Source organism: Pseudophryne corroboree, chromosome 2, assembly GCF_028390025.1.
Source record: "Pseudophryne corroboree isolate aPseCor3 chromosome 2, aPseCor3.hap2, whole genome shotgun sequence".
Taxonomy (NCBI): domain Eukaryota; kingdom Metazoa; phylum Chordata; class Amphibia; order Anura; family Myobatrachidae; genus Pseudophryne; species Pseudophryne corroboree.
Genome location: NC_086445.1, coordinates 210,379,982 through 210,404,852, shown reverse-complemented (window position 1 = coordinate 210,404,852; position 24,871 = coordinate 210,379,982). Strand labels below are relative to the sequence as shown.

Below are 24,871 nucleotides of genomic sequence, written 5' to 3'. Positions count from 1 at the left end.
CCCGGGTTTCCCCAGGGTTCCTAACGTATATCCGCTAGGTGGTCAGAGTGAGGTAAAACTTGTTTAACCACCTGCTGACGCTTGAACCTATCTGGTTTCTTAGGAGAGACGGATGGCTCGGGATCATCCGTAATCTGTAAAATTAATTTAATAGCCTCCAAAAGATCAGGAACATCCACATGTGAACTACCCTCCCCATCAGCAGTATCTGAGTCAGAATCTGTGGGGTCAGTGTAAGTGCCATCTTCATCAGACGAGGTGTCAGTGACAGCAGTGGATTGTGAGGAGATAACAGCTCACCTAGAGGACCCCTTGGACTTAGGCGAGCGAGGGTCAGACCTTTTAGTAGTCAGGGACTGGTTCAACTTCTTCAGTTGAGCAGATAAATCGTCCGCCCAAGGCGGATTAGCTGCAGGGACCACATACGGTTGCACTGGCATAGGGGGTCCCATAGGGGCTGTTAGTTTATTAACTAGCGTATATAGAAGCGTGGAAAAAGCAGCCCACGGTGGGTCATTATGGACCTCCGTTGCCACAGTCCCACTGGGGGGCAAGGAGCCCCCAGTACCAGAGCCCACAGGTGCTATATTCTCCTCATATGGATCTGTGGCTTCAGCAACACCGGCAGTGTGTTCAGCCCCAGAACAGTTACCTTCAGAACAGGGGCGTTTTAAGAGAGGAGGAGGCCCGTGTTCAGCCTCCTCCGTCGGGCCCCCTCCTCTCTGCCCGTAGCGCCGTAGAGTCTGTGCACTAGAGGGCTCAGACTCTACTGCGCATGCGCAGATATCCGGGAAAATGGCGTGGCAGCCATTTTCTCTGAGATCTCTCTACTGCGCATGCGCAGAACGCCGTGAAAATGGCCTCTGGGCCATTTTCACTGTGTTCTAGCAGCGCTACGGATGCCGGCGCTGGACTTCGGAGGGGTAAGTATTTTACAAATGGGTGCAGTGTGTGCGGTGGGGGCCCCTTCTGGACTCAGGGGCCCGTGTGCACCGCACACACTGCACCCATTATAGAAACGCCAGTGCTTCAGAAGCAGACATGATATAACTTGCAGTATCAGGTAACACAGTACAATTGGCAGCAGCACAATACCTCTAGCCCAAACCCCTGCGCAGTGTAGTCAGCACCAGCAGAGATAAAGGAGAGATATGGTGACTAAATTCACAGAGAAAAATACGTCTCAGAGTATATCTTGTCAATATCCTATATTATTATAAAACCTGACGCACCAACACCCCTCAGGTTATAGAATATAGGGATAGCAAGTTGAGTGAGAGGCACGAATGGAAACTACTCAGCAAGCTAATGCACACACATAACGTCACAGTTTGTACAATGCAGAGGTTATTACAGACAATAATACTGCACTGAACCAGCATATATATAGCTATGTAGTCAATAGATATAACACTGCACAGTAAGAACTGGATGTATAGCACAGGGTAAATTGTACTAGAAAACCCTGACTAAATGCACTCTTTCTTAACTAACACTGTCTAAGTGACAGGTAGAATACTTAAGTGTCATGTTAAGTCACAGCGCTGACAACCAGGCGGCTTTACACAGGAGGATTTGCCCAAGCAGTCCCAGGAATAGTGTAGCTGAGAGAAATGGCGCCCAGACACTGACAGGGAGTGAGGAAGAGACAGATATGCAGCTCCAGGGCGGGAACAATTGCAGGAAATGGCACCCTGGGGCTGGGGGAGGGGCTCCAGGTCTAAGCCTTATCCCCCTGCTGGCAAAACCACCAGGTACTGTGGGCTACTATTAAAATGGTTTTAAGAGAAAACCTGACCTGCACCCATGCCCTGGTGATCTAGTGGGATCGCCTGTACTGCCACAGTGTCCACCGCCAGCGCGCGCGGCCCGCCTCCCACTGACCGCACCGGATCGCGATAAAGCATGGGTACCGCAAGCGGGACCCACTCACCACCTTCCGAAGCACGGCCACGCGATCCCGGAGAGCCCCCGTCGTGTGTGTCTGACCATGGAAGAAAACCGGAGCCTCCTGCTGTAGTTACCCGGCAACCAGGGCTCGGGAGTGTATGGCGCCGCTGGGGGAAGATGGAGCCGCAGCAGTGAATGTCAAAAGACATATACACAATGCTGCTGCCCTTGAAGTCTTCACTTTTCTTCTAAAAAGGTCTTCTCAGGGCTGCCCAGAGCAGCCCCTCTGTTATGTGCCTGCTATCTGCGGCACCAACTACAAAACTGAGCTCCTGTGCAGGGAGGTGGGGTTATAGAGGAGGCGGCGCTATGCATTCTGGGAACAGTCAAAGCTTTTGAGCCTGTTGGTGCCTCGGATCAAGATCCTACTCTACACCCCTATGTCTTTCCTTGTGGAGCCCAGTGTACCCTGCAGCAGAAATAGACTTGGAAAGCACAGTGTCAATCTATGCAGATGATACTAAATTGTGTAAGGTAATTAATTCAGAAATAGATGTGGAGTCTCTGCAGAATGATTTATCTAAACTTGAAATCTGGGAGTCTAAATGGAGAATGAGGTTCAATATAGAAGGTTATGCATTTCAGGACTAAAAACAAACTTTTAGACAAGGGACTAGGATGTAATCCTGCCGCTGTACAAATCATTGGTACGTCCACACCTGGAATATTGTGTTCAGTTTTGGGCACCACTGTATGAAAAAGATATCGGTGAACTCGAAAGAGTTCAAAGGTGAGCTACTAAATTGATTAAAGGGCTAGAGGGACTGGATTACGAGGAAAGGCTTACTAGGTTGAATATGTATACACTGGAAAAGAGGCGTCTAAGAGGAGACATTATTAATATCTTTAAATATGTAAAGGGGCATTACAAAGAGTTATCAGAGGAATTATTTATTAAAAGAACACTGTTTAGGACACGTGGGCACTCGCTGCGGCTGGAGGAGAGAAAATTCCGTACACAACGGAGGAAAGGGTCCTTCACTGTTAGGGCAATAAGGATTTGGAATTCCCTTCCAGGAAAGGTGGTAATGGCGGACTCTGTAAATGCATTTAAAGAAGGATTGGATAAATTTCTGATTGAAAGTTATAACATTTAAAATATTGACGTTGTTAATCTGGGTGTAACATGATTTATAGTTCTTAACTATTCATAAAACATTACTTCAGCAGGTACATTATAATCAACTCAACTTAATACAGGTTGAACACGATGGGCATTATGTCTCTATTCAACCTCAGTTACTATGTTACTAATAGCTGTAGAGATCAACATGCACACACACCCCTCACTGCAAGCAAAATCGTAAACGCACCTTGACACATGCGCAGTGCACTCATTGCGCATGCGCAGTCAGACAATAATCGCTCACTTGTGTGAACATCGGCCACAACTGCAATTGTGAATTAGGCTCATATAGTGCTATGGATTGTTTAAGGAAAGGGGGCCCCAAATTGGTGTCTTGCTTACGTCCCCATGAGATCTAAAACCGCCTCTGCATGTGACAATGACCATGCCTGCTTCTTATGTGCACCGGCGTGCACGTGTTTTTTCCTGATTTCTACATGTCACAAGTTTGGTGTGACATCTGTTAGTACAGACTTGTATTCTTTCCCTGCATATAAAATACAATAATTTGCCTTTAAAGATGTAACCATGACTGCTGTCACTAAAGGGCGAGGTCATAGAACCATTGTATACCAATGTATTTATTGCTTAACTCAGTGGTTCTCAAACTGTGTGCCGTGGCTCCCTGGGGTGACTCAGGACACTTGCAGGGGTGCCTTGGATTGGTGGTCAGGACCAATTTAAATGATTCATGGTCAATGTAATAGACAACACCAGTGCTGGTGGCTGCCAGTCATAAAATATGTGAACAAACAGAAGCAAATCTTGTCCCTCAGCACACAACTGACCCTAAGGATGACACATAAACACAATTTACTTTATTTAATATTTCTTTCTAAATTTCTCAATAAGAAAGTTCTGGCCTTGGGGTACTGTGAAAAAAAGTCTGATACTCTAGGGCGCCGTGATTCCAAAAAGTTTGTGAAATAAATACATTTTAATATATATATTTTAATATTTTAATATATTTAAATAAATACATCTTGCATGAAGTTTAAAATAAAGGTCAACTTTAAGTCAAGATGCATCTTCACTTTTGCTAGAAGACTTCCTGCTATGCTGCACTTAGCCTACTCACATATCTCTTGTGGTGAACAGGAAGTTAAAACCTAACCACAATGTACTGTGTGTGATACAAAGTTGCAGCACTCTGTTTTTCTCTGTAATTTGAAATAGATAAAGGTACAGACTTGTTTTTTAGAAACTGTTACAGTCATAACAAAGCCAAGCTTTATCACAGTGATACATATGACTGTGTTTCTTTCAGGCTATCATTATTACCTCCACAACTATGGCACTACACACTGCATTATAAAATACACTATAATCCCTATGCACTGCCCTAAACCTACAACAATGGGCCTAATTCAGACCCGATCGCAGCAGCAAAATCTTTCACTAATGGTCAAAACCATGGGGGTCATTCCGAGTTAATCGTACCCGTGCTAAATTTAGCACAGCTACGATAATCTTCCCTGACATGCGGGGGGACGCCCAGCACAGGGCTAGTCCGCCCCGCATGTCAGTCTGCCCCCCTTCCCCCGCACAAATACAAAAGCATCGCACAGCGGCAATGGTTTTGTATTTCTGGAGTAATTTCTGGCCGGGAGTTGTTCGTCACTGCCACTGGCCGCAGCAGCTGTGTGAGACGTCACGCAACCGTCGCGGCCCGCCCCCCCGAAGTTCTGGCCACGCCTGCGTTGGCTGGACTGCTCCCCCTAAACGGCGGCTTAACGCCGCCATCTAGCCCCCTCCCACCCAGCGACCGCCTCTGTCTCAGAGGCGATCGCTAGGCAACGACGGCTGTTTCAACCCGATCGCTGCGCTGTGACAAACTGCAGCGAGCGATCGGGTCGGAATGACCCCCCATGTGCACTGCAGGTAGGGCAGATATTACTGGATGTAGTTATGTAACCAACAGTCATATCCTCGGCATTGGAATGCTGACCGCCGGGATCTCGGCCTCTGGCAACGTGGCCCCAACCCGATATAACATGTGCAGAGAGAGTTAGATTTGGGTGGGTTATTTTGTTTCTGTGCAGTGTAAATACTGGGTGCTTTATTTTTGCACTGTAATTTAGATTTCAGTTTGAACACACCCCACCCCAATCTAACTCTCACTGCACATGTTTTATCTAGAGATTTGCGTTGGGCACTTTTCGTGTTTTGTGTTTTGGTTTTGGTTCTAATTCCACTTTTGTGTTTTGGTTTTGGCTTGTTTTTGCCAAAACCACCCTTTCGTGTTTTGGTTTTCGTTTTGGATCTGGATTATTTTTGAAAAAAACATAAAAACAGCTAAAATCACAGAATTTGGGGGTAATTTTGCTCCTACGGTAATATTAACCTCAATAACATTCATTTCCACTCATTTCCAGTCTATTCTGAACACCTCACACCTCACAATATTGTTTTTAGGCCTAAAAGTTGCACCGAGGTGGCTGTATGACTAAGCTAAGCGACACAAGTGTGCGGCACAAACACCTGGCCCATCTAGGAGTGGCACTGCATTTACAGACAGGATGGCACAAAAAAAAACTAGTCCCCTAACAGCACATGATGCAAAGAAGTAAAAGAGGTGCAATGAGGTAGCTGGATGGATAAGCTAAGCGACACAAGTGTACAGCACAAACACTTGACCCATCTAGGAGTGGCACTGCAGTTACAGACAGGCCACTGACAGCATCTCCTGCACACCCCTGTCATTTTAAAAAAAAATCTGCACCACCAAATTAATTGTATGTGCAGAACATGGGACATGCTGGAATTTGCCCAGATGTAATGCACGCACAATATTGGTGGCGTTATCCGATATCACAAATCCCCAGGAGAGTCCAGTTGGGGTAAGCCATTCTGCGGTGATGTTCCTCAGTTTCCGTAAAAGGTTGTCAGCTGTGTGCCTCTTAAGGAAAGCGGTGATGCATAGTGTAACCTGCCTAGGAACGAGTTGGCGTTTGCGAGATGCTGCGTCTGGTGCCGCTGCTGTTGTTGCTGCGGGAGGCCATACATCTACCCAGTGGGCTGTTACAGTCATATAGTCCTTAGTCCGTGGTTAAGTGGACACTGGATACAACCACATTTTGTAGGACACTGGTGACTCTTTTTCTGATGTCTGTACATTCTCGGTATCGCCTGCCTAGAGAAGTGGAACCTAGATGGGATTTGATACCGGGGACACAGTACCTCAAACAATTCTCTAAGTCCCACTGAACTAAATGGTGGATACCGGACGCACGTCTAACACCAACATAGCTATCAAGGCCTCAGTTATCTGCTTTGCAAAAGGATGACTGCTGTCATATTTCATCTTCCTCACAAAGGACTGTTGGACCGTCAATTGCTTACTGGAAGTAGTACAAGTGGTCTTCCGACTTCCCCTCTGGAATGATGATCGGCTCCCAGCAGCAACAACAGTAGCAGCAGCAACAGCTGGCATACTACTCAAGGATTCTACGGAGGAATCCCAGTTAGGAGAGGACTCCTCAGTCTTGACATTGACATGGCGTGTAGGACTACTGACGTTCCTGACTGAGGAGGAAGTTGACGTTGAGGGAGTTGCTGGTGTGGCTTGCAGGAGCTTGGGTACAGGAGGAAGAAGGGATTTAGGTGTCAGTGGACTGCTTACGCTCTTACCCAAGGTTTCACAACTAGACACTGACTTCGGATGAATGCGCAGAAGGTGACGTATAAGGGAGGATGTTCCTAGGTGGTTAACATCCTTACCCCTACTTATTACAGATTGACAGAGGCAACAGATGGCTTGACACCTGTTGTCCGGATTTGTGGAGAAATAATTCCACACCGAAGAGGTGGCTTTTTGGAAGTTTGCCTAGGCATCACAATGGGCTTCTTCGTCCCAAAGACAACAGGTGTCTCCCCTGGTGCCTGACTTAAACAAACCACATCACCATCAGAATCCTCATCGTCAACTTCCTCCTCAGCGCCAGCAACACCCATATCCTCATCCTGTTGTACTTCAACAGTGAAATCTTCAATTTCAATATCAGGAACTGGACTGTGGGTGCTCCTTCCAGCACTTACAGGGGGCGTGCAAATGGTGGAAGGAGCCACCTCTTCCTGTCCAGTGTTGGGAAGGTCAGGCATCGCAACCGCCGACACTCTTGGACTCTCCTTGGGGATTGTGATACCATCTCAGAACGCACAGTTCTTTTCTGTGCTCTTTCCATCTTAACTCTTTTAATTTTTCTAGTGGGAGGATGAGTGCTTCCATCGTCATGTGAAGCTGAACCACTAGCTATGAACATAGGCCAGGGCCTCAGCCGTTCCTTGCCACTCCGTGTCGTAAATGGCATATTGGCAAGTTTACGTTTCTCCTCAGATGATTTAAGTTTCATTTTTGGTTCTTTTTACTGAACTTTGGCTTTTTGGATTTTACATGCCCTCTACTATCACATTGGGCAACGGCCTTGCCAGACGACATTGATGGCATTTCATCGTCTATGTCATGGCTAGTTGCAGCAGCTTCAGCACTAGGAGGAAGTGGTTCTTCTTGATCTTTCCCTATTGTATCAGCAAACTTTTTGTTCTCCATTATTTTTTGGGAGTTATATGAGACAATATGCGGCACAGGAATGACTGATGGACAGAACACTACCACTGGTCTGATGCAGCACAACACAACAACACTGTAAGGGACTTGTGGTTGTTGTTGTCATTATTATTATATGTCAGCAGTGGACATATAGCAGCAGGGTATATCGTCACTGGAATGACTGATGAACAGGACACTACCACTGGTCTGATGCAGCACAACACAACAACACTGTAAGGGACTTGTGGTTGTTGTTATAATTATTATGCGGCAGCAGTGGACATATAGCAGCAGCGTATATCGTCACTGGAATGACTGATGAGACAGGACACTACCATTAGTCTGATGCAGCACAACACAACAACACTGTAAGGGACTTGTGGTTGTTGTTATAATTATTATGCGGCAGCAGTGGACATATAGCAGCAGCGTATATCGTCACTGGAATGACTGATGAACAGGACACTACCACTGGTCTGATGCAGCACAACAACACTTTATACTGCTACACTGGATATATGGCAGCAGAGAACACCAACACTGTGACTGGCTGGACTGATGCAGCACAATACACTGACTACACTGGACTGGACTGAGCAGCACAACACAGCACAAGACTCGCCACCCCACTTTCCCGCCCCCACACAGACACTGAACACTGAGGACACGTCCTTTCAATACACTCTCCGAGACTGGAGTGAAAATGGCCACGACGCGCGGCTCCTTATATGGATTCCAAATCCCGCGGGAATCCGACAGCGGGATGATGACATTTTGCCGCGTTCGGGTTTCCAACTCAGGCGGGAAAATCCGAGCCTGGTTCGGAACCAAACTCGGAAGGCAAAGTCCGGTAGGGTTAGGTTCTCTGAGAACCGAACCTGCTCATCTCTAGTTATATCTGCCCTCCCCTGCAGTGCACATGGTTTTGCTCATTAGAGAAAGATTTTACTGCTGCGATCAGGTCTGAATTAGGCCCAATGTCCCTTACATACTGCTTTATAAACATATACTGCCTATAGACTACACTAACCCCAAAATCACTGCACGCAACTTTCAAAAATACACTATACATATACACTGCACCACTGGCGTATCTATAATGAGTGCAGTGTGTGCGGTGCACACGGGCCCCTGGGTCCAGAGGGGGCGCACACTGCACCCATTTCTTCTATACTTACCTTTCCGGCATCCATCGTCGACTGTGTGTGGTCCCCGGCCTCCTCTCCTGTAGCCATCGCCGCCGCTGCTAGCGCACTGAACGCTAGAGACTCTGGCACAGTGCCAGAGTCTACAGCACATGTGCAGGACTCCTCCTCTCTAGAAGCGCAGCTGCACTGCACTAAACCCAAAACAACACACTGGCCTGACGCAGATGAATGTGCACACGTTTGGGGGGCACATCTAGAGAGTGGCTCTATAACCGAGTGTACGTAAGTACAGGTGATCATATGCATTTCAGTCCAATCCACTTGTAACCTAAGGGGCATAACATAATTGAACTAGATCGATCACACAAAAGTAACCCTCAGCGAGGGAATGCTGACAGAATTGCGGGCTATGTAAAGTTGGGCGGAAGCATAAGTACACCTGTTTTTAAACATCACTTTTGTACTAAAGATAAACCTGTGCGAGTGCACAATGATGATGACAACTGTGCATCAGCCCCATTATGCTACCTATAAACTGGAATAATCCTACAAAGAAGATCCTGGAACAAATGAATGTACAGTGGCCCTCATTCAGAGTTGTTCGCTCGCAAGCTGCTTTTAGCAGCATTGCACACGCTAAGCCGCCGCCCTCTGGGAGTGAATCTTAGCATAGCAGAATTGCGAACGAAAGATTAGCAGAATTGCGAATACAAAATTCTTAGCAGTTTCTGAGTAGCTCCAGACTTACTCCTACACTGCGATCAGTTAAGTCAGTTTCGTTCCTGGTTTGACGTCACAAACACACCCAGCGTTCGCCCAGACACTCCCCCGTTTCTCCAGCCACTCCCGCGTTTTTCCCTGAAACGCCTGCGTTTTTCCGCACACTCACAGAAAACGCCAGTTTCCACCCAGAAACACCCACTTCCTGTCAATCACTCACCGATCAGCAGAACGATGAAAAAGCTTCGTTATGCCGTGAGTAAAATACCTAACTTTTGTGTAAAATAACTAAGCGCATGCGTTCTGCGAACCTTGCGCATGCGCAGTAAGCGACTAATCGCAGTATAGCGAAAATCGGCAATGAGAGAACAACTCGGAATGACCCCCAGTATGTGGAAGGGGAACGTAAATGGGCCCGGAATAAACAGAGACAAAGCATTATTGGGTTATTGAGGAGAAGGGATTGTTGAGGTAACTAACGTCAGGGCTAAAGTTGACAATAGGGCTACGTAGTAAAAGGGCAAAGTGATCTCAGGTAGTAGTTTTGCAGTGACAGCATCTCCTGCCTGTTTGACTAGTCTTGTTGCTATGGAAAAGGTAATTTATGTAAATCCAAGCAGTATGGCAGTATGGTACAGTACACTACACTAAAGCTGCGGCAATCTCACATCACACTGCTTTGCTGTAGAAAACAAACCCCACTGCCTATACACTGCAGTTTCTGTGACACAAGAAAACATAGCTGTCCTTACCAATGAGAAATTTGTCCCTATTACACAGTTTAAAGATTTACTTATTGTACAAAAACATGTATTGGTGTATGTTACATATACAATATTGCACAATATGAGAACTATTGCACATAAAAATATAATAGGACCGAGTCACTCTAAGCATACAGTTTCATATAACTAGTTTTGGAAATATTTCACAATTGTTCACGATACTGCACCTTTTCCTGTGCACGAGAGATTCTCTTCTGGACATTTTTGGCAAAGACCCCTGCACCTCCTTGCTTGGCTTCTGCCATAGTTGTTTGGTAACAGATGTGGTTTCCTAATGTCTGCGAGGGGACTTTGCAGTTAAAGAGAAGTGTCAGCTCCTCCCAAGCTTTGCTTCTTCCGCTGCAAGACTTCTCAAAACACTTCACTTTTTAAACATTATTTCTCCTGACGTATGAATATTAGTTATCCGACACTTGCAGTTAGCCTATGTGAGAACACCCGGTTACAGCCCACGTAAACAGTAAGTGGTGGTGATGTGATGGAGATAACATACAAATCTGCATCACATGTAATTGTGCAAACTTTGTTCTGAAGCAAGCACAGTGTGAATTTAGGCAAGATAAGCTCAGCAAACTTGTGTTCAGCTCTGTATCAGCCCCTAAGTGTTTCTTCCAACATAATAATTTAAGATTTTGACACGTGTCTATAAAAATCTGTAGGTTTTTTGGGGGGTCTTCTAAAATATACCTATTAAGATATTATATTATCAACTTGTTAACCACATCACAGCTGTAGTGCAAAAAGCACCTGTTAGGATCTATCTTATCTGGATCCATGGAAACTGTGTTTGTTTGTGGGCTCAGGAACTGTGACCACTGGGCTATAGATGAAGCTGTAATAAGATTAGCTAAGTACTTAATGATGCTACAGTAGTTGCTGGAGTAGACTCTCGGGTGATGGACAGATAAGCAGTGCTGCAAGTATGGCGGTACAGGTCGGTACTGTGGGGTGTAGTATGTTATGCTGGCGGTTGGGATCACGGCGCCCAGCATACTGGCGCCGGGATCCCGAATGCTGGCATGCCAGCAGTGGGGCGAGCGCAAATGAGCCCCTTGCGGGCTCGCTGCCCTCGCCATGCTGCGGGTATGGTGTATTTATTCTCCCTCCAGGGGCGTCGTGGACCCCCAAGAGGGAGAATAGTTTTCGGTATTCCGGCTGTTGGGATTCCGGTGCTGGTATACTGAGCGCTGGGATCCCAACAGCCGACATACTGAATACCACCTGTACTGCGTACCCTGGGCTGGTGCTAGGGTTTTCGGCACCTTCTCTGCAAACTATAATTTTGCGCCCTCCCTTAACTAATAAAGGGACAGCATGCTCCTTCTGTGCAAAAAAGGGATCCGGTCTGAAAGTCGACACTGCCTAGGTCGACAATGTTTGAGTCGACCACAGAAGGTCGACAGGCATTAGGTTGACAGTGATGGTCCCTAGGTCAACATGTTCTATGTCGACAGTTCACAAGGTCGACATGAGTTGTTGTTTTTTTTTTTTACTTTTTCATACATAACGATCCACGTGGACTACGATTAGGAATAGTAATGCCGCGGAGTGAGGCACCATGTGCGAGGGGACACTGTACGGAGTAAACGACTCAAAAAACTTTAAAAACTAATGTCGACCTTTTGAACTGTCGACATAGAACATGTCGACCTAGAAACCATGTCGACCTTCCATCCCTGTTGACCTAGTTCCTGTTGACCTTCAGTGGTCGACTCAAACATTGTCGACCTAGATATTGTAGATTCTATGATCCACACCAGCAAAAAAAAGGGGGTGTGATCTCACAAGGAAGGGGCATGGCCTCACAACAGTACCTCCAATTCAAATATGGCACAGAGTAGCACAATCTTATTCACATTACACTGCACATAGGTGGTCATTCCGAATTGTTCGCTCGTTATTTTTTTCTCGCAACGGAGCGATTAGTCGCTAATGCGCATGCGCAATGTCCTCAGTGCGACTGCGCCAAGTAAATTTGCTATGCAGTTAGGTTTTTTACTCACGGCATTACGAGGTTTTTTTCTTCGTTCTGGTGATCGTAATGTGATTGACAGGAAGTGGGTGTTTCTGGGCGGAAACTGGCCGTTTTATGGGAGTGTGCGAAAAAACGCTACCGTTTCTGGGAAAAACGCGGGAGTGGCTGGAGAAACGGAGGAGTGTCTGGGCGAACGCTGGGTGTGTTTGTGACGTCAAACCAGGAACGACAAGCACTGAACTGATCGCAGATGCCGAGTAAGTCTGGAGCTACTCAGAAACTGCTAAGAAGTGTCTATTCGCAATTCTGCTAATCTTTCGTTCCGAATTTTGATAAGATAAGATTCACTCCCAGTAGGCGGCGGCTTAGCGTGTGCAAAGCTGCTAAAAGCAGCTTGCGAGCGAACAACTCGGAATGACCCCCATAGTCCCCATTATTCATATTACACCACACAGTAGTGCCCCTTATACAAGTTACGTTGCACAGTAGTGCCCCTTATACACAATACCGTAACAGCAGTATAGGCTCCTGGGCAAAGCAATGCACAGGAGCCCCTACCCTATTGGCTGCAGCTGTTATGTATGGGGGGAGGGAGGGGTGGCCAGGGACAAATGCAGGATTTTTAACATATAAAATATACCTGAGAACATTCAAAAATCATCAGACATGTCGGCAGATTAACACAATGGCCCAGGTGTATGCCAGCTTAACAGAAATATATATAACACACACTATATACAAATATATTAATGTGGGGATGTGTGTAGACGCTGGGGCGGTGTGTCCGCTCCCAGCGCCAGGCTCCCAGCAGAGGGCAGGGGATCTGTGTCCCCTGCAGTTCCTGGCTTTGGACAGTGCTGGGGCAGCTTGTCTGTCCCCAGCATTGGTGGAGCAGCAGCGGCGGGTGTCCGGTGCAGGGACCGCGTATTTGTTCCCTGCACCGGACCTGAAGCGGCGGCAAACAGCGCTGCCACAGCGGTGCTTCAAACTTGGCGCCGTTTTGGCAGCCAATTGGAAGCGCCGTCAGCGGGATTTTGAATCCGGCGCCGTCCGTGAGCCAATAATGGCTCGCGGGGCTCTGGCCAATGGGAGGCAGGCACGGTGAGACAATCGCCGCTCGCCGCGTCATAGGCCCTGTCCCCGGTGTGTGCCGAAGGATGCCGTCGGGAGAAGAGGAAGGAGACCATGCGGAAGAGCGCAGAAGAGCCGGGTGGCGCCGAAAAGAAGAGGACGCCGCAGGAAGAGCCCAGGTGGCCGCAGAAGAGGCCAGAAGACGCTTGCATCCAGGAAGAAGATGTCCAGCATCGGCTGGACGCGAATAAGAGTTGGTGGTGCCGCTGGCCAGGACGGGCCAGTGGCAGAAGAGCCCATCCAGGACTAAGAAACACTGCAGTGGTGGGAAGCAATAGAACTGTGAAGCTCCCCACTGCAGCCTTCTCCACCATACAGGTAGGCCCTCGGTAAGGGTGCCTGTCACCCACCCTTCCTCCCTAGACCATCAGGGTTTGGGCATTAGGCCCGTAGGCAGAGTCAGGCCCTCTCGGCCCGCGGCCACAAATAGTCGGGCCCTCCAGGCCCGTGGCCCCACTTAGCCGGGCCTTCCAGGCCCATGGCCCTCTTTAGCTGAGCACTAGGCCCATGGCCATAATTCAGGCAATAGGCCTGTGGGGACTGATAGAGGGCATTAGGCCCTATTCCAGTAACCCCCTTGTCAGGTATATAAGGTGACCCTGGGCATTAGGCCCAGGTCACCCAACTGGCCGCATATTAGGCGGGCGCTAGGCCTGTGGGAAAAAGTCAGGCCTCTGGCCTGTGCGCAGTTAAGGGCATTAGGCCCAGTATAATACAGTGACCATTGCAAGGTTCTGGGCAGTAGGCCCAATTAAGCAGCAGGGGAGGTGGGTAGGCTGTACGGCGCCCACTCCCCAGTAATCTAAGTAGGTTTTTCCCTGTGTGGAGGAGCGGTCCAGCTCCACACTCATAGCACAATAGTAGTCAGGGACAAGGAAGGGCTGGTCAGCGGCAGGTAGGGATTTAAAGGGACAGCACAGTTTAATCTTGTACTGTGATTGTCACGATCCTGACTGTAGTTCTCGTATTTGGTGACTTACCCCTGCCATCTGTCCTGGATCCTGTGCCTTTTGCTCACTGAGATAAACAGCATGCCAATTCCATGAATTTCCTGAGTTCTCTGCCTGGAAGATAATAGTTAACGAGCTCCACCTGTGGTGATCTTCTGTGTGAGCATGAATTCAGCAATCTGAAGTTTAGGCCTTAAGGCCAGCATCCTGTGTTTGCAGAAGTTCAGGCTTCAGTGTTCTCTCGGCCTGCTAGGCCTCGCTCCACTTCACAGCCTAGTCTAGAGTACTCACATGACAGTGACTGTTTCACCTGACCCAGAGCTGTCCAATCCTGTGCCCGCCTGAGGCTCTCTGAATCACCTGACACTGCTCACCAATCACCAAGGACCAGGAAGTATAAGTCGGGAGACTGAGTTGGAAACTGGGCCAGTTCCTCGTGTCACACACAGCTCTGTGTGAGCTTTGAAGCTGAGCTCCCTAAAGGTAACCCTTGTACTTTAGTTCCTGTAAAAACTCTGTTCCTTTGTTACCCAGTTTGGATTACATTTGTGTTGCCATTGATATCCAGTATTTCCACGAGTCTCAACTTAAAGGCACAGTATGGTATTCCACAGTCTCAACTTAAAGGCACAGTTGCAGTGTTTCATCTTAAAGGCACAGTACAGTATTCCACAGTCTCAACTTAAAGGCACAGTTGCAGTGTTTCATCTTAAAGGCACAGTACAGTATTCCACAGTCTCAACTTAAAGGCACAGTTGCAGTGTTTCATCTTAAAGGCACAGTACAGTATTCCACAGTCTCAACTTAAAGACACAGCTGCAGTGTTTCATCTTAAAGGTACAGTCGCAGTATTCCAGTCTCAACTGAAAACCACAGCTGCAGTATTCTACCATCACAGCCGCAGGGTCCTTCAGCCTCGTACTAGAGTTATAGCCACAGTCATTGTTCTACTTTCAGTTGCGTTTCCAGTTATATCCGGTACCAGCCCGCATTACAGTTGCATCCCAGTCTCACCAGTAACCAGTCCGTCTTACTATCTTGCCAGTAACCTTGAGTACATAAGCACCTACTCCTGTGACACTATATCCAGTACAGTCTCACCTATACATTCATCATCCTGCTATCAAAGTCCCTGGTGATCCAGTGGTCAGGATACGGCTTCCTCTGCCGAGGCCCGGGTTAGATCCCCGGTCAGGGATTGCTCCTTCTTCTCACTGATTCCTACAGACCAGCCTAATATACATAGTCCTCCAGTTGCCCGCACAAACTTCACTAAAACCGGGTTCACAAAACCACAGTCATGACAGTGATATTGTGATGCGTTTTGTTACCGTACAGGTAAAAGTGTTTGTTTTAAAGTTTGTGCATAGTTTGTGTTGCACCACCCACACCTGAGCTAGTTTGAGGGCTCTGTTCATGTAGCTTGTGTAGCGGACGCACACTAGAGTAGTTCTTAGCTCTGCACGGCTGTTGTTTTCTCTTTGCCTCCTTACAGGGACCTGTAAGTGGAGAAGATCGGAGTGCAAGATTTGTGATGGTGAGAAACATCTCTGTCCGTGTGTTCATTTTGCTTGTGTTTGTCCCTATCTGTCTCCCTTCCTTCAGGGCGAACAGTGAACCTTGCACACAGGTGCAAGGTTGAATTTACACCTGGTGCGAGAGTACCGATAGGTGAGGAGGATGACCGAGGATGACCTTCACCTAGCCCGAGAATTCTTTTTCTCTTGTTGGAGGGCGTTTCGGTCTGCAGTTAGGAGGAACGGCACTCAGCAATTTCCTTCCCCCTAGGTCATCGTGTCCGGGTCCATTTGGAGTTCCAGGTCTGTCGGAGTTTCCACGACCTGAAGGTGAGAGGGTGTGGCGCCTGGTAAGTAGTGAGTCTACACCTGCACGGCAGCAGGCACTACACCGCACCGCCACTCTCGCATTAACACACACTAAATGTAATGTCCAATGTTACATGGGTTTCATTTTATTTTTTTTAAGCTATTATCTCCAGCACTGCCTGATGCAATTTTTTTCTTCCCATTTTTTTCCTTCTCTCTCTCGACACTCCGAACCCCATCTGTTTTCCCTCCACTCTTTCCCCTTCTTACTCCCACTACTTTGGGAGTTAGAGGGAGGGTAAGGGCAGGGACGTTGACGGGGAGTTTGAGGGAGGGTGAGGGTAGGGACGCTGATGGGGAGTTAGAGGGAGGGTGAGGGTAGGGATGCTGACAGGGAGTTAGAGGGAGGGTGAGGGTAGGGATGCTGATGGGGAGTTAGAGGGAGGGTGAGGATAGGGACGCTGACAGGGAATTAGAAGGAGGGTGATGGTAGGGATGCTGACAGGGAGTTAGAGGGAGGGTGAGGGTAGGGATGCTGATGGGGAGTTAGAAGGAGGGTGTGGGTAGGGACGCTGACGGGGAATTAGGAGGGTGAGGGTAGGGACGCTGATGGGGAGTTAGAGGGAGGGTGAGTGTAGGAATGCTGATGGGGAATTAGAAGTAGGGTGACGGTAAGGACGCTGACAGGGAGTCAGAAGGAGGGTGAAGGTAGGGACCCTGACAGGGAGTCAGAAGGAGGGTGAAGGCATGTGTACATAAGACATATTTCTCCTGACATAGGCCTTCTGCAGAATTTTAATTAATGAATGTGTGTGAGTGTGTGTGTGTGTGTGTGTGTATTTGTGTCTATGTAACATTAAAAAATATAGTGAGTCTGTGCAATTTCAGCCTGTTTTCTATGGGTAAATTCTCACCTGCAGGTGTTTATGCAATTACCTTGTGCCTGGCTTCCAGCCTTCCTGATTGGGGCGTGTTCCCTTATTATCTAGCTACCTTTGCAGTTCTGAGCTGGTGATAGACGTTTGTAAAAGATACCTGAATGTTCCTGGCTTGTTTCATGTCCTATTTTGTATCGGTGTCCAGACCCTGTTTTATATTGGAATCCTGCATATTCAGTTCTGGCAGAATCTGGAGTTTACTACAGTTCACCTGCATTCCTACCCTCAGAGAGAACCTGTCAGCTTTTGGTGAACTGTTTCCTGCCCTGGAGCGTTCCTGTCCTGGAATCCTGTAGTTTGCCTATCCTTGATCCAGTAATCCTGTGTCTTGGTGTCCAGTGGTCTGTTGTCGGAATCCTGCAAGCCTTTCGGTCCTGTGAGCCTGCGGCTTTGGGGTTCCCGTCCTTCTGCCTGTATTCACACCGGTGTTGTGAGTAGCGGCTTGGCCGCACCTTACGGCCTTGGCCGTATCTTTCCGTTATATTTGTTTTGGAGTTTCTGCAGAGGATTCTGCGTTGGCTGTCCTCACTGGTATACAACAGTGTCATGTAGGCGTGTGGACAGCACTGCCTTTGTTGTTTAGCGCCCCTAACTTTGTATTTCTGTCTTTAGTTAGAGGTTCCCCTTGTCATCGCCTCGTCTCAGTCTACGCCTTGTCTCCAACTAAGACCGGGGGGGGCATCGGAGTTGGGCAGACATAATCCACCCTTCAAACGCGGCTGCCGTGGGCCCAAGAAACCATAGTCTCGCAGGCGTAAGCTGATCACGAGAGTGAGACAACGGAGTCAGGGCTCTTTAGGGGTTGCTGCTGAACTCCGTTCCTAGCCGCAGCATTACGTTCCTGTGCTTGGGGCTCATCCGCCCAGTTTCAGGAGTACCAAGTACAGTGAACGTAACACCATGCACACTCAATGTCACCTATTAGACCTGTCCCCGCACACTGTCATCTACCAGATCTGTCCACACACAGTGATATTTGAGAAGATGATGCTGGCCACTAGAGAGCAAAGTGCCAGAGTCTTTACCCTCTATGCTCCCTATGTGCAGCGACATCTTCCCGAAGATATCACACTACAGGTATACTGGGGGGGGGGGATAGCAGACCAAGGGGCATCACCTACCAGACATGTCCCCGCACAGTAGCGCATGCAGGGGAGGTTCCTGAGTACCCAGAAACACCCCTGATTAACTGAATTCCTTCTATTAGAAAGCCGCAACCTTGATCGCAGCTACCACCGTAGGGAACTCTTGCCGGCCAAGCTCTGTGTAATACCCCATATCTGTAGGTATTTTTTTTTTTTACAAAGGGTCCCCCTTTGGCTAAAACAGCCCCTTATTAATGGCTAGAATCACATAGCCCATAGGATAACATGGGCTGTGTATTAGGTCCCTGGCAACTTTGGTCAGGGAGAGATTTGGCGCCACTGTATGCTATTTTTAGCCCCCTAACTCAGCAACTGTATTCCCCGGGAAAACTGGCCCTGCATTGATTGGCCCCCTGGTGTTGCAGAGTAGAAAATCCCTTTGGCAGGCTGTTGCTGGGGCCCGGGAGCCAGTCATCCTGAAGGACGGGGGTGGCGTTGGTACCTGAAGTCCTTTATCTAGGTCCCCACAGCGCGGGAAGGCGAGTTCTGTTGCCTGGAGGAGAGAGAGAGAGAGGACTGCTTACCTGGACCGGGACGGAGATCTGGAGATCTGGAGGGGAGAGTGCCGAGGGAGCTGCTCCTGGATTCGGTGTGCTGGGATAGGCTGCTCTGGAGCCGCGCTGGAGGACGTCGGGGACCGAGGCGGGAGAACGGAGCTGCGCTGTGGCGGAAGGACCTCTATTGGCCGGAGGAGATGCCCGAGCTGTTGCCTGCCCGCTTCACTGTCCCGAAGACCGTTGGAAGAAGAGAGGCGGCTGCTGTGTGGGGAAGACGTCGACTGAAGGATCGGGGCCTAGAAGAAGACTAGTGTTCGGAGGACGATAAGAAGTGAAGGATCAGCGCTGGTCACCGCGGAAGATAACGGGCACCGCAGAGGACAACCGTCGCAGAGGAAGAAGGACCTTGGCGAGGACCCCTGCTCGGCTAGAAGGTGATCAACGGAGACTGGAGCCTGGAGTCGAGGACGGAGGACCCCACCGGAGAGTGGAGGACATCGCAAGCTGCCGGAATGAGGTGCCCGGTTTGCAGAGCCCAGGACAAGGGTGCATCCCTGGTGCGGTGCTCTGCATCCCGGGTGGCGCCGAAGACGAGGACCGGATCGGAGGTGGCACAAGCGCCGCAGCAGGGGGTGAGAACTTTGTTAAGCCCTTCCGCTGCATAACACTGCCCTGATATGCCCTCCGCTGCGTAACTCTGCAAGTAGGGAAAATTATTTAGAAATAGGGGGTAGGCTCCCCTATGTTGTGGCCCCGTGTTAACCCCTTCCACTGCATAAACTCTGCTGATGGGAACATGTAACAGGGGGTAGTCTCCTCTTATTGTATAAAGTCAGGGTTGGTTCCCTCACTCAGGTCCTCGGAGGACCAGTTAATTAATAAAGGGGGTAGGCTCGCCTTAATATATTGGTGCCTTGCAATAAATAATGGCAAACTGCTCTAATCAAGCTCGTAACATTCCTCAGGTGCTGCGGGAGGGGGTTACTCTAGACAAGAAAAACAAAGTGATTTTTCCCACGCACTCTGCTGGCTGTTAGTAAGAAGAACTATATACTATGTAATAATAGAAAATTTAGAGCTCTTCGTTACATATGTTTTGCAAAAGATATGATAAGCCTTCAGGCCACTTCACGGCTGCTCTATTACTGGAGGTCCCTAACTAAGCATAAGTCCAGGGCTTGGACCCCACAAAGTCGGCTCAGGCCCGACCACCTCAGGGCAGCACACCATTGAGATACTATAGTGTGAGGGTAGGAAATATGGGCAAAAGGTTATTACAGCTGGAGTCCCGTTGGATTCATAAGCTCAACACTTTAAGACCAGGAGGGCTTAATGATTCTCTCGGGCTTATTAACTTTTTATAATTAATTTTAGTATCATTTATAAGTGGTCTTACTTTGACCTTATTTAATAATGACAAATAAGTTCTTCTTGTTTACATTATAGTCTAGATTTCCAAAATTGCAGGTTGGTTATGGACTCCTATTTGTCTATACTGATAGCTGTATTTAATCTGTGGGAGTCTAATAGATATACAGGGTTTATCAGACACCATTTATTTTGTAGCAGACCTTGTCCTTTTATCACGAGTTATAGGCTGGTTGCCACAACATTAAGTTTCAATGCAGCTCTGTGTATGTTTTCTAATATGTATTATGTTTTTAGCACTGTTATTTGCTATATGATTTGATATTATGTACATACAGCCCTAAGACTGTTTTTTCACACATGCGCTGCACACAGTGCCTTTTACACGGTATTGATGTATTGTATGTTTTTTGTTTATAGCGTTGTCATGGCCACGCTACCAGGTCCTGCTGTGCTGTTTCCGCTCCCTGGGTTAAGGGCGGAAGTGGAGAGATGGGTGGCATGACAGCGTTTGTGGTGGGGGGAGCCTTTTGGAGTAAGTTATCTTATATATTTCATGTTTGGCACTTGCACTTTTGTCCTGAAGATGGGGAGTTGGTCTCCGAGTGCCGCCTCGTTTTGTTATATATATACTTTATTTAGACCCCCCCCAGTAAATCCTGCGTTTTTTACCTCTGCCCGCACACACTCAGGGAGTCATTCCGACCTGATCGCACGCTGCCGTTTTTCGCAGCGCATCGATCAGGTCACTACTGTGCATGCGTATGCACCACAATGTACGGGTACAAAGCGCATCGTTGCTGTTCGATGGATTTAACGAAGAATCCATTTGCACAGCCGATTGCAAGGAGATTGACAGGAAGAGGGCGTTTATGGGTGTCAACTGACCGTTTTCTGGGAGTGTTTGGAAAAACGCAGGCGTGGCCAAGTGTTTGCAGGGCGGGTATTACATAGTTACATAGTTGTTGAGGTTGAAAAAAGACAAATGTCCATCAAGTTCAACCTATATTATAAAAAAAAATTATGTTAATTAAATGCTGTATCCCCGGATATTTTTTTCCGCTCGGAATTTATCTAATACATTTTTAAACTTATTGACTGAGTCCACCATTACTACCTTCTCTGGCAGAAAATTCCAAATACTTACTGCTCTTACTGTGAAGAACCCTTTTCTCCGTTGAGTATGGCATTTTTTTTCTTCTAACCTCAGGGGGTGTCCTCGTGTCCTATGTAGTGTTTTTTTGGTAAACAAATCGTTTGCTAAATCCTTGTATTGTCCCTTAATGTATTTCGAAATATTAATAATGTCCCCTCTCAGTCGCCTCTTTTCCAGTGTGAACATATCTAAACTTTTAAGTCTTTCCTAATAATTCAGTGCCTCTAACCCCTTAATCAGTTTAGTGGCTCACCTCTGAACCCTTTTGAGTTCCAAGATATCTTTTTTTGTAGTATGGTACCCAAAACTGTACACAATATTCCAGGTGTCGCAGCACCAATGATTTATACAGTGGCAGGATTACACTCTCATCCCTTGTCTCCATACCCCGTTTTATGCATGCTAACACCTTATTAGCTTTTGTTGCTGCATTTTGACATTGCGTACTGCTACCAAGTTCATTATCGATGAGTACTCCCAAATCCCAAATAATACTTGTGTTGTGTGATATAATGAGACAATCTCTGTAAAGGAATTAAAAATGCACATAATTGGGTTATTTTTGTAAACTAAACATTGTAAAATTGTCAGTCTGAGTAGATCAGTTCACATCTGTATTCTATTTTTTTTACTTTGCATTACAAAGCATTGCAAAAATTTAAGTTATCTGGATTTTGTTATGCAGGAAAAGAGTATCAAAGATACACTAGTAACCATAACAACAACTATGTCACATGGGCTGAAATGTTTGACCAGTCTAGAATCCCTGAAAATGGAGTATCTGAAAATTTGCAAAAGTGTTCCATTGATATCTAATGACATTTAGTAGTATAGTCACTGACCTGCCATGGCCAACCATTTTTACCAGCATCGGCTCCACCTACGACACGTCCATTTTGAAAGCTTTCATTACAATGGACACCAGGTAAGAATGTTTTTACACTAAAGTATAATACTTCCATTTATAAAACCTTACTGTACATGACCCTAGATATCCTGCCATAATTACTGCATTTCAAGATCCATGTTGCCCTCTACTGGCGACTGATAAAGAAACAAATCTATCAAGTGCCTATGTTCCAACCTGTCCTGCGTCTCATGCAGTCCTCTCTACTCATCTTACCCCCTCTCTGAGCCCGATGAGATGACCCGGTAAATGGCGGCATGCATTGAATTGCAGGCATGAACGATATATTGAGCAGTCACGTGATAAATCATTCAGTGTGTACAGGACAACTGATGTATCGTTACATCAGCTGTCCCATTGGCTGGGTACACACATCGTTAAGTGTGTGCCCTGCTGGTGAGACCACAATACTGCTGTTAAACCCTGCATTAGCACTGTGTTCCTGCGTTAACCCTGTACCTGCTGTTTACCTATAACCCCAGCCAGCATCCTAGTTAAGGACTCTCTGTATGGCCTAACAGTCACTCTCACACCCACTATGCATATATTGTGACCACCACCCCAACAGCTCATATCAATAGTTTTAAGATCAGGAGCTTGCTTTATTTCTTCCAATATTTTGGGGTAGATGCTCCACTTGTTTACTGCAAAACATATGCAGCGTGCTTTGTTGTCTATATGAATAAACTTGCTGCCTGCTCTAAAGTGACTTCCGAAGTATACCATCAAACAGTGTCGAACTGGAGCATGTAGGGCCCACCGGGGGAATGCAATGTTAGGGGTGTGGCCAGTCTGCAGAGGGGGTTTGACTAACTATTAGAGAGTGCAACGTCTGGGCCCCTTCATAACTATATACAGTAAATTCAGCTGCTGCATGCATGATAATGTACCAGATTAATAACAGATTAATAACAACAATGCACTGTAGAAAATACACCATAGTCCAGTATAAGGTAACAAATGTATAATGTATAATTCAAGTGCACAATCTGGAACCTGATCCTAAGAGCAGGAGGTAGGCCCCCAGGCAGTGGGGCCCACCGGTGGTTTCCCCTGTACCCCTGAGGGCCAGTCCAAGCCTGCCAGCAAACCAGTGGCTGTGGGTCATGCACACATATGTTTCTGGAGTGGGGGCTGTGACTTGAGCAGCATGCCCCTTGCAGTACTGCTCTGCCTCTGTTCTTTTAAACTATTTAAGGCCTGATTCCTACGTAGACAGAGACGTGGACGCTGCTGTGTGAACGCTGAGTGGTTGAGCACCTGTGTATGTGACCAGCTTCACCAACACGTCTGTGACACTCCCCCTACATGCCCATAAAGACGGACCAACCCTACCACGGCTGTGGCTCAATAGAGCTACAGTAAAAGGATAGACATTCAATCGGTCTACCCCATATAGTCAACATGTAAATGCTGACAAGGTAAAAAGGTTGACAGTGTTTAAGGTTGACGGTCAAAAGGTCAACGTGCAAATGGTCAACACAATTTTATTTATGTTTTTTGGGGTGTCATTTTGTATGTTTTAGCACATGAGACCACAGTTAGTATACCGCTTGCCACAGGTTACTATTCTCAGTCTTAGTCCACGTAGACGGTAAATGAAGCGAAATAACAAAAAACAATTGAAAAACTTGCGTTGACCATTGTCATCTCGACCTTTTGAATCTGTTGACCTTAGACACATTCAATCTTTTACCTATAGTCCATGTCGACTTTTTGACCATGCAGAGTTATTGCATGTCAACCATATGGGGTCGACCTATTGACTTTTTTTACTAGACACGGTCTGTCCAGTGTCTGGAACCCCACTACCACTACCCTGTCCAAAGTTTTGTGTCTTGCAGCAGTTATCATTTATCTGCAAAATAACATAGTTATAAAATGAAAAAAAAAAAAAAAAAATACAGCCACTTCTCTCCTACCCAGATATTCTTTAACACTAAAGCTGGGTACACACTAGGCGATATTTTAAATGATATCGCTCATTTTGGCCCGTCTAATCAATATAATAATTTGTAATATCTTCCAGTGTGTACGCACTATTTTGTTATCGATGTGCGTTCCGCGGGTCGCAGCAGGGTCTTCTGTCATCTGTGCATGTAGCTTAATTTTATCTATGTCCTTAACATTATGGTTCATATTGTCAAGTGTGTACACGACGATAGACCCACATGAAATTCCTACCCAGTTGCTGAAAAACCCTAGTATCGGATGACTCCTGTATATCATTGGTTGTTGGTAAAAATCGCTTTGTGTGTACGCTCAATATCATTTTTCCAGGACTCTGGGAAGTTCAAGTGAAAACGTTTTAAGGTTATCGCTCATGGAGAATATCGTCTAGTGTGTACCCAGCTTAGCAAACAGCATTTCTGAGAGATTTGTTTTTTATACAAACTTTTATATCTATGTGATTTTATAATCCATTTTTTATAGGCCCAAAATACTTGACATATTAATCAGATTGTGACAAATATGTGCCATGTTATTTACAAATGCATATATAAGCAATGTGGCTAAAGCAGATCACTAAATAAGGAATAAGTTTGGATAAAAATTACAAAAAAATACCCCATATTCGCCTAAAAAACAAAAACTGCTGCTTAACCAGAGTTAAGTCATATGCAGCTTTCTCCAGTTCTAGCGGGAACTTCATATATATCTCCGTGTATTGGACTCAGGGTGGACAGTGTCTAGGTCGAC

The 24,871-nt window shown here is 46.9% G+C and overlaps 1 protein-coding gene across 1 annotated transcript in view; it reads right to left on the bottom strand.

Moving 5' to 3' along the window:
• The window catches only part of BIN2 (bridging integrator 2), a 183,260-nt gene extending 172,670 nt beyond the window's left edge, over window positions 1-10,590 (bottom strand). The window contains exon 1 of the mRNA XM_063952273.1: window positions 10,446-10,590. Coding sequence (XP_063808343.1) covers window positions 10,446-10,523 — 78 coding nt within the window. The 5' untranslated portion in view covers window positions 10,524-10,590. The remainder of the gene's footprint in view (window positions 1-10,445) is intronic.
• Between the last annotated feature and the right edge of the window lie 14,281 nt (window positions 10,591-24,871).